The 16,028-nt window shown below is 40.0% G+C and overlaps 1 protein-coding gene across 7 annotated transcripts in view; it reads right to left on the bottom strand.

The window, feature by feature from the left end:
- Positions 1 to 16,028, bottom strand: part of ENTPD1 (ectonucleoside triphosphate diphosphohydrolase 1) — a 94,061-nt gene that overhangs the window by 29,616 nt on the left and 48,417 nt on the right. For all 7 annotated transcript variants that reach the window (XR_005528084.1, XR_005528083.1, XM_039230210.1 and 4 more), the window contains 2 exons: positions 3,760 to 3,877; positions 517 to 667 (listed from right to left, as the gene is read on the bottom strand). Coding sequence is in view for 5 of the 7 variants with exons in the window: in XM_039230210.1 (XP_039086141.1) it covers positions 517 to 667; positions 3,760 to 3,877 (269 nt within the window). In the remaining 2 variants the exon portion in view is untranslated. The remainder of the gene's footprint in view (positions 1 to 516; positions 668 to 3,759; positions 3,878 to 16,028) is intronic.

The raw sequence follows: 16,028 nt of genomic DNA, 5'->3' as shown, positions 1-16,028 counted from the left end.
TCCTTGAGAGCTGAGTCCCCTACTTTCATGTCCCAGGACAGAGTAGGCAGTCAATAGATGCTGAATGAGTGAATGAATGAATGAATGAATGAACGAACAAAAATAATGCACACAGGTACTAACTGGTGACCAATTAAGACATGCTAGTTGTGACTATTTGTGTCTTGGGACCTTTGTGGTCTCCTCAGGTCTTCCTCCTCCCAGATATTGGATAGCTACAGTGGTAGCCTCAAATTCCAGAGGACAGAAGTTCTGTGTGCTCCTGCCCCCTTGAATTCTCTGTGGGGAGACAGGGAAGAGGACTTTTTTTAAATCTTACTTTAAATTCCCACCATTACACATACTAGGAATTTGGGAGTTTTACTCACTTCCTGAGGTTTTCTTTCTGAAGTGAGGCCATTTAGGATATCTAAATTTGGGGTGCTAGGGAAGTGTGGCACTATCCCATAACTTCAGAGGCTTTCACAATGCCAAGCCTAACCCCCAGCCACTTTCTGTCTCCACATGCTGCTATACCTGAGCAACCTCATGCCTGCCGTAGCTCCCAGGTAAACAGGCGTCCCTTGGTGCTGGGACTGTGGAATCACTTGACTGGCTCTTTCCATGCATTCAGTCAGATAAGCATCTATTTCATTTACTCTTTGAGCATATCTTGAGATTCCGGGACCTAAGGAAAGATGTAGAAGCGGATGACAATCATTTTTAAAAGTATGGGACACACTTTGACAATATTAGAGCAAAATACTGGTGTCTTTTGAGAAAATCAAAGAAGACAATTTCTTGATGTGATATATGAAGTTATATGTGATGTGATATATTAAGATATATTAAGTTGGTGTACTTAGAGGGCGACTCTCTGAAACGGCCTTGATAGGATCTATTTTCAGGCCTCTGGCTGGGTCTGTCCACTGTTCAATAATTTTGCCGCTGGATGGCGCAATTTTCACATTCAATTGCATAACCTTCCTCATAGGTTCTCAAATTTTGATGGGGATCTCTCATAGATCTAGCTACCCTAGAGAGCTGCTTTTTGATGTTTCTTCTATAAAGTTGTAACTAACAACACTAATTCCTAGAAGACCTAAAAGGAGAAATAAGACATGTAGAACAAAAATTAAAATAAGCATTAGTTACACTCGCTTTTACTGAAAAGACAGGAACTGCTACTAACTAGCTATTTGTCATGGCCAGTCCCCTAAAGTTTCTGAAGTGGAGTTTCTTCCTTTGTTAGAATTAACAGGTTTAGAACTCATGTCTCCTCAGAGATTTTTTCCACTCAAATCCTGTCTCTCTAGTGAAACTGTTTCTCCAGTTTTAGAGCAAAACTAACTGTTGCTAAGGAGAGGATTAGAGTCAAGTTTCCTTAAGCTTTTTGAAGTTACGCTTAATAATTTCAGCTCACTTTAAAATAAACATCTACAGTGTCAGCGCTTTTTAGTGAAGATGTGAATTAAAGATAATGGTCAGATATGTTATCCATATCTTACACAGGTTTTTTATTTTTTTATTATTTTTTAAAATATTTTTTATTTATTTCTAGGAGAGAGAGAGAGAGAGCATGAACAGGGGAGGGTCAGAGAGAGAGGGAGATACAGACTCTGAAATAGGCCCCAGGCTCTGAGCTGGCAGTCAGCACAGAGCCCGACGCGGGGCTCGAACCCACGAACCGCGAGATCATGACCTAAGCGAAAGTCGGGCACTTAACCGACTAAGCCACCCAGGTGCCCCTTTACACAGGTTTTTTAAAAAGCCTGTTTATTTAACAGTAATGAAATGATCAGCTCTAAGTTATCAGCTAACCGTTTTGATTCAAAAATTCTAGCCATCAAGAACTGGTGGATTTCCACTCACCTTTAATCTAAATATTTGATTAGAGAATTTTCCCTTTTGAGAAAGGAAAAGCCCTGCACTTGTTAAGACAGACATTCATGGGATGAGTCTCAGAAGAAAGATAGCTACTAAATTAAAAAAAAAAAAAAACTAACAACACTTTAAAAAAACAGAAGGCAGTGAATTAACTAGAAGCCAGTAAAATGAGGGATTTGAGCTTTAAGAAATGCTTAAAGTTTTGTCTCAAAATGGACGAGGCTAACATCAGAGGACATCAGGCTACTGGGTAAAATGACTTGCTCTCTTGGAAACATCTCCTCTCTACTGCTTTCTTGGAAAACTTTGAAAATTGGGGGACCTCAACAGGCCATCGAAGTAAAAGTCAGTCCTCTGGGAGCTAGATTACCTGTCTGACTAAAAATATACAGTGGGTCCCTGATCAAAAGGCCAAGAGAGATAAAGGTCAGAGAGAGGATGGTGCAGTGTGATAACATTCAGTGCATGCTGGGGTATTGCGTGGATGAAGTGTAAGGAATGGCATGGACAACTCTAACCTGTTCTGTGACCTTAGAAGAAAACTAACTAGGAACAAAAGTCAGTATATAATGCAGTGATTCAGAGTAACAGCGAGCCTGGAGTGCAGTTAAGAAACCTAGATTCTTGGGATGCCTGGGTGGCTCAGTTGGTTAAGTGTCCGACTTTGGCTCAGGCCATGATCTCATGGTTTGTGGGTTTGAGCCCTGGATCAGGATCTGTGCTGAGTGCCAGCTCAGAGCCTGGAGCCTACTTCAGATTCTGTATCTCCCTCTCTCTCTAACCCTCCCCTGCTTACTCTCTCTTACTCTCTCTCTCAGAAATAAATAAAATATTTTTAAAAGAAAGAAAGAAAGAAACCTAGATTCTTGTACTGGTTCTGTTGCTACCCATAAGTCACTAGTCTTCCAGGTTTTTGGTTCCTTCTTTGGGAACAAGATTTAAATGATCCACAAGGTCCTTTTCCTAGGCCTAGGAGTCTATGATTTTGGCCTTCAGTGAAAGGCCAAAAGGCTTTTGAAAATTTCTTCCAAGCTGTAGCTTAGGGGACAAAGATTAAGAGCAACAATTCTTTGGACCAACAGCATCAATTCACCTGGGAACCTGTTAGCAACGCAAATTGTGGGGCCTGTCCCAGACCTACTGCATCCAAAACTCTGGGGGTGGAGCCCAGCAACAGTGTTTTAACAAACCCTCCAGGTGGCACTGCTGCAGATTCAAATTTGAGAACCACTGGAGAAGTCGTGGGTTCAAAGTTGAGCAGCTCTCCATTTGAACCTCAATTCCATTAATTACTAGCTCAAAGCAAACTTAATAAGTGGCATAAACTCTCTCAAGCTCAATTCCCTCATTTTTATGTTATTATATTTTTTTATTTATTTTGAGAAAGAGAGAGCATGAGTGAGGGAGGGGCAGAGAGGGAGACAGAGAATCCCAAGCAGATTCTCTTGCAAGGCTTGAACTCATGAACTGTGAGATCATGACCTTAGCCGAAATGGAGAGTTGGGCACTTAACTGATTGAGCCACCCAGGCACCCAATCCTCATTTTTAAACCATGGGACCAATATTCCATATATCAGAGGGAGACTGTGAAAATGAAATAATGCATCTACAGCACTTGGTGCATGGCACATAGAAGTGTCTGGTTGATGGGAGCTACCATATTACTCAAGGGTTTTTAAGTTTGTTTCTTCCTCAAGGGCTCCATCATTAAGGACTGATTTCAATATTATTTTTATAATGACAATAAAATAGCAACAACAGCACCTCCACTATATTCTTTTACCCAACTTCCTTTTTCTCATGTGTTCCACATGCCACACATGTTCTCATGTATGTTTCTTTTCATGTTCTCCTGCCCCACTGTCTCCCCTTCCCCTTTTCCTTCATCTTACCTTTCAGCTTGCATTCTTCTATCTGGTGTACCACCCCTGTGTCATTCTCCTTTTCCGCTGGCCACTTATAGATGTACAAACTTGTGTGAGAAGAGCCTGCATCCAGCACAATCCCATACTGAGGGTAAAACAAATCAAGAATTTATCAGCATTACATTATTCTTCTCCATACTTGGCTTGCAACAGAAAGGAGACAAAGACAGGAGATTTCAAAAGCATGAAGAGAAGTATTTTATTTTATTTTATTTTATTTATAGTTTATTTATAGTTTATTGTCAAGTTGGTTTCCATATAACATCCAGTGCTCATCCCAACAAGTGTCCTCCAAGGAGAAGTATTTTAATTCAAGATGGACATGGGGGTGGAGAGGGTATGCCTGGTGTCACCCTGATCACAAGACCTACCAGGACACCAATCCGTATAGAATAGTGGCTCTTAATGTTGGTTGCACATTAAAAATTAAAAACGCCTTACCCAGGATGGGGCCTGAGACTCAATATGAATTAGAATCTTCTCAAGTGATTCTAATGGCCAGCCAGGAATCAGAACCCGTATGCTGAAGCAGCTGAGACAATGTGGATGGAATGGAAAGCCACGAATCTGGCAGTGCCCAAACTTATGTGTACACTGGGGTCATGTCAGAATCATCTAGAGAGCCTCAGAGGCTACTGATGCCTGTGTTCAAACCCCAGTTGTATGATTTAATTGGTCTGGTATGTGGCCTGGGCTTTGGAAGAGACACATGGAAAGTACTAAGTGTGCTTGCTTTTTTAATTATGAATATAACTATACATTGTATTCAACAAATTTTTTAAAATATGTATTTTCATGTTTTGGGCTTTTGCGACTAAGGGGGTATGAAAGGAAGAATAAAGGAAGACAAACAGTGGGAAGACAGAGGGAAGAAGTCAGTATGAGAAGGAACTAAATGGTCAGAGGAGAAAGGGGGAAAGAACAAAGTCCTCACATTACATTTCATGAGTACATTAAATGTACCAGGGAAATGTTGTATGAAGCTTTTCATAAGTTTTCTCACTTGCCTCTCAAAACAGTGCTGTAGTGTAGGTACTCTTTTTATCCATGCTATATCGGTAAGAAACTAAAGTACAAAGAAGTTAAGTAATTGACTCAAGATACAGAGCTAATAGGTGACAGAGCCTGGATTTGGATCAGAGTCACACCCAAGACCTCATGCTCTGTATACAGAGAAACATAAGAAAAAAGGCAGAACAACCATTCTCAAACTGATACCCCTTTAAATAAGACTTTTAGTGAGGGATGATTATAGCCAAGTGCACAGATTTTAGGTGTGAATCCCAATGAAATTTTGCATATGTGCACATCCATATACAACACCACCAATACTGAGATTAAGAACATTTTCTACTCCCGAGAAGGCTTCCTTCTCATGGGAACCATTGTCTTGATTTCTGTCACCACACATGAGTTTTACTTATTTTTGAGCTGCAATAAAGGGACTCACGCTGTGTGCCTCCTTTATGTGTAGCTTCTTTTGTGCTATACTGTCTCCTAGATGCTCCCATACTGTGTGCAGCAATAGCTCATCCTTTTTTGTTGCTGTAGAATATTTCATTTTTTATTGCATGCACTATATTTTTATCCATTCTGTTGTTGATGGACATTTGAGTTGTTTCCAGTTTGGGACTATTGGGCATATAACTGCCAGGAACATTCTTGCACATGTCATTTTGTGGATATAAGCTCTCATTTCTTGTGGATATCTACCTAGGAGTAGACTGCCGAATGCCCTTTTTGATCATTTCATCTTCATCTTTAGTTACATCCCTAAGTTCAGTCAGGAAAAATGCCATGATTGAATATCAACATCTGCCCTGATTTGTGAGGACAGCATGATGGTACATGTACTTTTATTTATCAGCCCTATTCTAGAGAGAAACATGAAGGAGAGCAAACGGGGAAGCAGAAGGAAGAGAAAAAGAGGAAGCACTTGTACAGTGTGAGCCAGTCACTCTCATCACACTTTCCTACTGTGGCCCTCAAAGTGTGGTCTGCCTCTTGATAATGCTCAACTCAGCAGTTGTTTTATATATATCCTCCCACGCTGTCTTATTACTTGGTAAGAACCTAAAACCCTTCTAGGGAGAAAAGGAGACCAGAATGAGGATTCAAGAGACCTCCCTCGACCACTGGGAAGGGCTACAAGTGGAGTCTGCTGAGGTGGCAAGCTTTATTCCTTTTTTCCAGATCAGGGAGTATCGGTGTGCAGCAGTGGGAGGATCCTTGACCCTCCATAATGTGCACAGTGTTCTCAGCTTAGTTACACACAGAAGGACTCCCTGTGGCACTGAGCACTGTGCCCTTGAAAAGAAGGCCTGGATACTTGGCCAGAAGGCAAGCTGGACAGGCTCTTCCGCAAGCAGGCTTGCAGGGAAAGGAGACCAAAAATCGACTTAGGTAGTGACTGCTGCAGGCAGATAGAGGAACACCTGGTGTCTGGGGCCTCTGGAACCGTGGAAAGCCTCCCGGAGTGGAGAAAGAGGCTCAGGGGTTGCACAGCAGAAAATTCTGTTGTTCTCTGGCAGGGCCCGTGAATTCTTCCTGCCAGAAATGTTTCGACCACAACGGCAGATGATAAAATCTATTGAGGCAGCAGCAGCAAGCAGTCTCTCCCTGGAATCAGGATGATCTATTCTGTCTTTGTTGATACGAGAGTCACTCTTCCAGTAAAGCAAAAGAGTCAGTCTTACTTTTATCAGCCTGCTTCTCGAAGGGCTTACACCGAGAGGTGGCTGAGAAACTATACTTTTCACTACATTTCACTTGTCAAATGTTTGAGAAGATGGCAGTGTATACTGTAACGCAGGCATTGAGGACATTTCACCTTGTGAATACAGCAGACTGGAATGCCAGTCTGTTGAATTGTGCCAAAAATTTTTTGTCTTCAGAAGTGGTTTGCAGAGTAAAGAATTGGCATCACTTGCTGCTTGAGGGACAGATAAAGCTTGATAGTATGAACATTTTATTGGAGCATTTTGGAAATTTGCCATGCATTGTTACAAAACTGTCAGCATTTTTACTCATTTTCATAGCTGGCCCATCTTAGAGCTAGAAGTGTATTCCATCTAATCTTTCTATTTGATAGATGAGAAACTATGTCTGGTACAGGTTGACGATTCGCCTACCAAGTACAGACAGTGAAGGCCTTAGGAGACCCATGCAGGGCCCAAGTGGCTACCTTTTGCTTCTTTTTCACAGCAGCATTTACAGTGCATATGCCAGGGAGCATAAATCCTACAAGGATCCAGGCAAATAAAACTTCCCATGAATTTAGGGAAAGCTGAATGCGTTCCTTCTGTCCCTCCCTCCGTCCCACCCCCCCTTCTCCTCGGCTCACAAACCCACTAAGTAGTGAAGGCTTCAGAGAAGACTGGTGTTGGAGAAACTCGCCTAACTTTGTTTGAGCCAGCATTCCCTAGACTCCATGACAACAGAATTCTGTTTAAAATAAAACTCTCTGGGGGCGCCTGAGTGGCTCAGTCAGTTAAGCATCCGACTTAAGCACAGGTCATGATCTCATGGTTTGTGGGTTTAAGCCCCACGTCAGGCTCTGTGCTGACAGCTAGCTCAGATCCTGTTTCAGATTCTGTGTCTCCCTCTCTCTCTGACCCTCCCCTTCTCATGCTCTCTCTCTCAGAAATAAATAAAACATTAAAAAATTAATTAATTAATTAATTAAAAAAATAAAACTCTCTGGCACAAAAACAGACACACAGACCAATGGAATAGAATAGAGAACTCAGAATTGGACCCACAAATGTATGGCCAACTAATCTTTGACAAAGCAGAAAAGAGTATCCAATGGAAAAAAGACAGCCTCTTTAACAGATGGTGCTGGGAGAACTGGACAGCAACATGCAGAAGAATGAAACTAGATCATTTTCTCACACCATGCACAAAAATAAACTCAAAATGGATAAAGGACCTGAATGTGAGACAGGAAACCATCAAAACCCTAGAGGAGAAAGCAGGAAACAACCTCCTTGACCTCTACCGCAACAATTTCTTACTTAACACATCCCCAAAGGCAAGGGATTCAAGAGCAAAAATGAACTATTGGGACCTCATCAAGATAAAAAGCTTCTGCATGGCAAAGGAAACAATCCATAAAACTAATAGGCAACCAACGGAATGGGAAAAGATAGTTACAAATGACATACCAGATAAAGGGCTAATATCCAAAATCTATAAGTAACTCACCAAACTCCACACCTGAAAAACAAATAATCCAGTGAAGAAATGGACAGAAGACATGAACAGACACTTCTCCAAAGAGGACATCCAGATGGGCAACAGACACATGAAACAATGCTCAGGGTCCCTCATCATCAGGGAAATGCAGATCAAAACCACACTGAGATACCACCTCACGCCAGTCAGAGTGGCTAAAACAAACAAATCAGGAGACTCTAGATGCTGGTGAGGACATGGAGAAATGGGCACCCTCCTACACTGTTGGTGGGAATGTAAACTGTTGCAGCCCCTTTGGAAAACAGTGTGGAGGTTCCTCAAAAAATTAACAATAGAACTCCCCTAAGACCCAGCAATAGCACCGCTAGGAATTTACCCAAGAGATACAGGAGTGCTGATGCATAGGGGCACCTGTACCCCACTGTTCATTGGGGTGCTCTCAATATTACTTTCTATTTTAAAAGTACTAAATATTTATTAAATAGCATCTAGGAAATGAAGGGGAAAGGAGTAAAAAGATACTTAAGATCCTACCCACTAGACATCACCATCATTTTTATTTATCTCCTTTTGGTCTTTCCTAAATGCATAAATTTTTAGATAGCTGAAATCTTACTGTTGCATACAATTTTATCTTAAGCTAGTTTTTAATCATACACATGGTTTTAAAATCATAACCAATCTGCTTAAGCTATGTTGAGTGAATAGAAGGCAGTGTTCTAAGAAAAAAAAGGAACAGTAAAAATGACCTTGCTTGGTTCATGGAGAGGCCAATGTAGGGCCTTTGGTGAAGACCTGGAGATGCAGGTGGCAACAGACCCTGAGCCCACAGAGACTGGAGGTCACGTGGATGTGGGCCAAAACTCTCCTTAAGATGGAAGTAATTCTACCTGCACAAATTTCACAGGTCCAGGAGTCTGAGTAAATGTCCCTAGGTGTGGAAATAAACAGAAAACTGGAGCATCAGATGATCTACTTGTTTTCCTGTTCTGCAGAAATGGGATGTTCAACCTCAGTCTTCTCATTCAGAAGCACCTGCCATCGCACTGACCTGCCCTCAGTTCCCTGGAGGCCAGGTAGCTTCTGTTCCACAGCCTTTTCCCAGAATGCCCTTCACCTGAGATCCCAGACTTCTCTGACCTTCTCAGATTTGACTCTACCCTCCTAATCCATGGCTCGGAGTACCTGTACTTTTGCTCTAAAGACAGCACTTACCATGATGTATAACTGCATGTTTGTGTGGCTATTTGATTAATGTTTGTCTTCCCCATAAAGATGTAAGGTACATTGTTCAGGCACGTCTATCTTGCTTACCATGGTATATGCAGCATCTGCCACAGTATACACTACCACAGGTTAGGCACAAATAAGGAATTCAACAGACAACTGTTGAATGAGAGGGGTTAGAGTTATATGGCTCCTGAACTCCTTCCAGTCTCAAAAGAAGTTAATATTCACAATCTAATATAAAGTAGTCCCTGCTAGGAATTTACCTAAGGGATACAGGAGTGCTGATGCCTAGGGGCACCTGTACCCCAATGTTCATAGCAGCACTCTCAACAATAGCCAAAACATGGAAAGAGCCTAAGTGTCCATCAATGGACGAATGGATCAAGAAGATGTGGTTTATCTATACAATGGAATACTACATGGCAATGAGAAAGAATGAAATCTGGCCATTTGTAGCAACATGGATGGAACTAGAGGGTGTTATGCTGACCAAAATAAGTCAGGCATAGAAGGACAGATACCATATGTTAGCACATATAGGTAGATTAGGAGGAAGTTAAAGGAGGACCACGGAGGAGAAGAAGGGGAAAAATAGTTGGGGAGAGGGAGGGAGGCAAACCATGAGAGACTCTTGAATGCTGAGAACAAACTGAGAGCTGATGGGGTGGGGGAGAGGGGAAGGGGGGTGATGGGCATGGAAGAGGATGCTTGTTGGGATGAGCACTGGGTGTTATCTGGAATCCAACTTGACAATAAACTATTTAAGGGAAAAAAAATAAAGTAGTGCCACTGGGGTTGAGTTCCACCACCACCACTACCACCATGCCAAAACAAACAAAAACAAAAAAAAACAAAAAAAAACACGTAATCCAGGTAACATGGGCAACTGTATGATAGTTAACTTCTCTTGGTCATTTCAAACATATTGTTTCTTTAGAATCTTTCTTAAAATCTGTGTAGCTTTAACTGTACTTTTAGCAACCTCATCACTCTGTCTCAGTGAGTCCTTTTGAATAAAAAAAGTAATCCTCTTGAATTTGACTCTAGTACTCTATAAACAAATCAGGTCTCCATTAGCTACAGCAATGTCAGCAGGACCTGTAAACAATTGGAGACCATTTTCTGCCTTTCTTTTTTCTTTAATTGGAATTACTAGACTTTCAATACAAACCACAGTTTTATTGCTGTTTCTTTGTTAATGTGGTAAAATACACCACACATAAATTTACCATTTTAAGTGTACCGTTCAGTGGCATGAACACTTTTATGCAAACATCACCACCATGCATCACCAGGTATTGTTTTTTAAACAAGACAACATTAAAATCCAGTGGAAAACAAATAATACAGATGTTTTCTGGGAGTATTTGAGATTGAAAATTGGAGCAAGTCCCTCCAAATTCTCCATAAAAAGATACAATCACAAATGCTTAACTAAAAACAGCACTGTAATTCCTTGTGAAAAAGCAGATGTATGGGGGACAGGCCACTACCCTTTACCAGCAGCTAGAAATCCTGGGAGCACTAGCTCAGTGACCTTAACAGTTTAGCAGCAAAGGGCCTTCCCTAGATAACTCATCTTCCTCAAAGCAGTATGGACAGCTGGTCTCCACTGACGGTTTCTGATGTGCTAGATACTCTGATAAGTGAGTATCACCCATTATGCCCATCCCCTTAATGCCCTTAATGCCCATCACCCGTTTAGCCCACACCCCCACCTAACACCCCTCCAGCAACCCTCAGTTTGTTCTCTGTATTTAAGAAGAGTATCTTATGGTTTGCTTCCTTCTCTGTTTTTATCTTATTTTTCTCTTCATACGATTTTCTTTTTCTGAGAGAGAGAGAGAGAGAGAGCACAAATGAGTGAAGGGCAGAGAGAGAGAAGAGAGAGAGAGCAGCAGGGCTTGTGCTCACCCAAGTGGGGACCTGAACTCACAACTCTGAGATCAAGACCTGAGCTAAGATCAGGAGTTAAATGTTTAAACAACTGAGCTTCCCAGGTGCCCCTAACTCAGCTAATCCCAACAGATTGTTTTTGCTTTTGTTTCCCTTGCTTCAGAAGACATATTTAGAAAAATTATGCTACTGCTAATGTCAAAGAAATTACTACGTTCTCTTCTAGTACTTTTATGGTTTCATGCCTCACTTTTAGGTCCTTAATCAATTTTGAGTTTATTTTTTGTATGGTGTAAGAAAGAAGTCCAGTTTCATTCTTTTGCATGTATCTCTCCAGTATTCTCAACACCATTTGTTGAAGAAACTTTTTCCCATTGCACATTTTTGCCACCTTTGTCAAAGATTAATTTACCATATAATTATGGGTTTGTTTCTGGGCTCTTGATTCTGTTCTATTGATCTATGTGTCTATTTTTGTGACAGTACCATACTGTTTTGATGAGTACAGCTTTGTAGTATATCTCAAAACCTGGAATTGTGATACCTCTGGCTTTATTCTTCTTTTTCAAGATTGCTTTGGCTATTCAGGGTCTTTGTGGCTCCATACACATTTTTGGATTGTTTGTTCTATTTCTGTGAAAATACTTTTAGTATTTTGATAGGATTGCATTAAATCTGTGGATTGCTTTGAGTAGGATGGACATTTCAACAATATTGGTTCTCTCAATCCATGAGCATGGATCTTTCATTTGTTTGTGTCATCTTCAATTTACTTCATCAGTGTTTCATAGTTCTCAGAGTACAAGTGTTTCACTTCCTTGTTTAAGCTTATTCCTAGGCATTTTATTCTTTTTGGTGCAATTGTAAAAGGATTATTTTCTTACATTCTCTTTCTGTTACTTTTTATTAGTGTATAGATATGCAGTGGATTTTTGTATATTGATTTTGTATCCTGTGACCTTACTGAATTCATTTATCAGTTCCAGTAGTTTTTTGGTGGAGTCTTTAGGGTTTTCTATATATAGTATCATGCCATCTGCAAACAAAGAAAGTTTTCTTTCTTCCTTACCAGTTCGGATACCATTTATTTCTTTTTCTTGTCTGATTGCTGTGGCTGGGACTTCTAATGCCATGTTGAATAAAATGGCGAGTGGCTATCCTTGTCTTATTCCTGAACTTAAGGGAAAAGCTTTTCACTTTTGAGCTGTTAACTGTGGGTTTTTTTTTAAGATATTATTTTTAAGTAATCTCTACACTCAACATGGGGCTTGAACTCAACAACCCCAAGATCAAGGGTCACACGTTCTACTACCTGAGCCAGCCAGGCACCCCAGCTATGGGTTTTTTATATGCAGTCTTTATATTTATATGCTGTTTAGAGGTATGTTCCCTCTAAACATACATTTGTTGAGAGTTTTTGTCATGAATGGATATTGTACGATGTTGCATTCTTTTTCTGCATCTATTGAGATGATAATATGATTTTTATCCTCTCTCTTGCAGATGTGGTATATCATGTTGATTTATTTGTGAATATTGAACCACTTTGCAGCCCAGGAATAAATCCTACTTGATTGTGATTAATGACTTAATGTATCATTGGATTTGGTTTGCTAGTATTTTGTTGAGGATTTTAGCATCTATGTTCATTAGAGATAGTAGCCTGTACTTGTCTTTTTTTGTAGTGTCTTTATCTGGTTTTGGTATCAGGGTAATTCTGGTGTCATAGAATGAATTTGGAAGCTTTCCTTCCTCTTCTGTTTTTTGGAATAGTTTGAGAAAGAAATAGGTATTAGCTCTTTAAATGTTTGGTAGAGGGGCACCTGGCTGGCTCAGTTGGTAGAGCAAGTGACTCTTGATTTCAGGATTGTAAATTTGATCCCCACATTGGGTGTAGAGATTATTTAATAAAATCTTTAAAATACATACACGCACACATACATACATAGATGTTTCATAGAATTCACCTATGAAGCCGTCTGGTCATGGATTTTTGTTTGTTGGGAGTTTTTATTTCTGATTCAGTTTCATTGTTGGTAATAGGTCTACTCAAATTTTCTATTTCTTCATGATTCAAATTTGGGAGGCTATGTCACTAGGAATTTGTCCATTTCTTCTAAGTTGCCCATTTTTTTGGCATATAATTTTTCACAATATTCTTTTATAATCATTTACATTTCTGTAGTATTGGTATTGCTCCTCTTTCATTTCTGATTTTGTTTCTTTGAGTCAACTCTCTCTCTCTCTCTGATGAGCCTGGCTAAAGGTTTATCAAATTGGTTGATCTTTTCCAAGAACCAGCTCTGGTTTCATTGGTCTGTTCTATTGTCTTTTTTACTTTACACTGTGTGTATTTCTGCTCTAATCTTTAATATTTCCTTCCTTCTACTGGTTTGATGTTTTGTTTGTTATTCTTCTAGCTACTTTAGGAGTAATATTAGGTTGTTTAAGACTTTTCTTGATTTTTGAGTTAGGCCTGCATTGCTATGAACTTCCCTCTTAGAACAGCTTTGCTGCATCCCAAAAATTTTGAACAGTTATGTTTTCATTTGCATTCCATGTGTTTATTTCCTCTTTGATTTCTTGGTTGATCCAATCATTGTTTAGTAGCATATTCTTCATATATTTGTGCTCTTTCCAGATTTTTGCTTGTGGTTGATTTCTAGTTTCACAATGTTGTAGTCAGAAAAGATCCATGGTAAGACTTCAATATTTTCTAATTTGTTGAGACTTGTTTTGTAGCCTAATATGTGATCTATTCTTGAGAATGTTCTGTGTGCACTTGAAAAGCATGTGTATTCTGTGGGCACCTGGGTAGCTAAGTTGACTGAGTGTCTGACTTTGGCTAAGATCATGATCTCGCAGTTCATGGGTTCATGCTTCCTACTTTTCTTACTCCTGCCTGTCGTCTTTCCTTTGCACTCAAAGAGATCCTCCTGGATCTGGATTTCTGTTTCCTTCCCCAGATTTAGGAAATTTTCAGCTATTTCTTCAAATAATTTTTCTGTCCCATCCCCTTTCTCTGTCTTCTCATTCTAGGAGCCCTAAAATGCAAATGTTTTTATGCTTGATGGTGTTGCTGAGTTCCCTGAGTCTGTTTATATTTTTTTCTTCCATTCAGCTTGATAGCTTCCCATTACTCTGCCCTCCAGGTCACTGATCCATTCTTCTGCTTCCTCTAGTCTACTATTTATTCCATCTAGTGTATTTTTTATTTTGAGTATTTCATCTCTGAATGGTTCTTTTTTTGTTTTCTATTTCTTTGTTAAGGGTGTCACTCTTTTCTTAAGTCCAGTGACTTTGTTAAGGGTGTCACTCTTTTCTTAAGTCCAGTGATTATCTTTATGACCATTAATTTAAATTCTCTGTCAGGCATATTACTTATCTGTCTTTGTTATCTCTTGCTGTGATTGTGTACTGTTCTTTTATTTGGAACATATTCCTCTTCTCATTTTGTTGAATTCTCTGCATCTTTTTCTTCTGTCTGTTAAGAAAGACAGCTACATCCCCTGTACTTGAAAGTAATGGCTTTATGAAGAAGAGGTCCTGTAGTGACCTGCTGTGCAGTGTTCCCTGGTCACCAGAACCTGGCAGTTTAGGGGTATCTCCTATGTGTGATGTGTATGCCCTACTGTTGTGGCTGATACACTTTTATCTTCAGTCCAAATGTCTGCGATGGCTCTCTTTGCCTATTGTGGGCAGGATTTGGTCCCTGTGTTGTTAGTGGACCAGTCTGGGGCCACCTTTGGCTTGAATTGAGTCAGACCAGGAGTTTGCCAGAGATGCAGTAGCACCAAACTGCAGGGCATTTTTCTTGTGTTGTGTTCTGAGAGACTTTCATTGGTTAATGGGGCCTGCAGTCAGACCAGATATCTGCCCCAGCCCACTGCTAGGGCTGTAATCAGACTGGTGTGTGTGATTATCTTCTCCTCTCCCTGTGACAGGAGTCAGTTTGGAGTGGTGCTGGGCCATCAGGGTTGCTTACACACTGCTAGGCTTTTTGCACCACTTTGGATGGGTGGAGTCTTGTCCTCTCCTCTTTCCATGCCTATATTGTTCTTCCCTCCCACAGACAGTTCCACAGGTCCATTTAGCTTCAAAACACATCTCTGCCCTTCCTACCTCTGCGATGTGGCTCCTTCTTTACATTTAACTGTGGAGAGTCTGTTTTGACAGTCTTCAGATCACTTTCTGGGTTACTTACACTGATGTAGGTGTTATCTTGTTCCATGGGACGAGATGAGCTTAGGGTCCTCCAACTCCATCTTCCCCAAAAGTTTGATGTTATATGTTTTTCAAACAAATATATCAGGTACAAATATCAAAGTAAGTGCTATCCTTTAAATCATCATTTTTGAAAGGAAATAAATTTATTCCAACAAACTACTCAAAGCACTTAAGTAGCTCATGATACTTGAGATGATCCTGGTATTAGTTTGTAAACCACCTAAGAAAAGAGTCTCATTTATTGCTCCTTATTTTAGATTTTATACTATTTCATCATACACCTTATTCACTAAACTTAGTTTTGAATGATTTAAGAGATACTGTCAAAGAGTATGTTTCAAAGCAGCAACATCTATTAAACTTTCTGCAGCAATGGAAATGTTCTATGTCTGCACTGTCCAATTTAGTAGCCACCAGCCACATTCGGCTGTTGAATACTTGTAATGTGGCTGGAACAATTAAAGGACAAAATATTTTATTTTATTTTAATTAACTTAAGTTGAAATAGCTGCATATGTCTAATGACTATCAAATTGGGCAGCATACAGAGCTTAAAGCCATCACCAAAGACAAGTTCCTGAAATACTTTTGCCTTCAATATATGCCAGCAATCTTATTAAAATTAATGTATGATCTTAATAAATGGCTAATCTGCATATATAAATTGATTTTTGTGTTAAATAAAA

Source organism: Hyaena hyaena, unplaced genomic scaffold, assembly GCF_003009895.1.
Source record: "Hyaena hyaena isolate Hyena2069 unplaced genomic scaffold, ASM300989v1 scaffold_44, whole genome shotgun sequence".
NCBI lineage: Eukaryota > Metazoa > Chordata > Mammalia > Carnivora > Hyaenidae > Hyaena > Hyaena hyaena.
The sequence above is the reverse complement of the archived record's forward strand: the minus strand, read 5'-3'. Positions and strand labels throughout refer to the sequence as shown.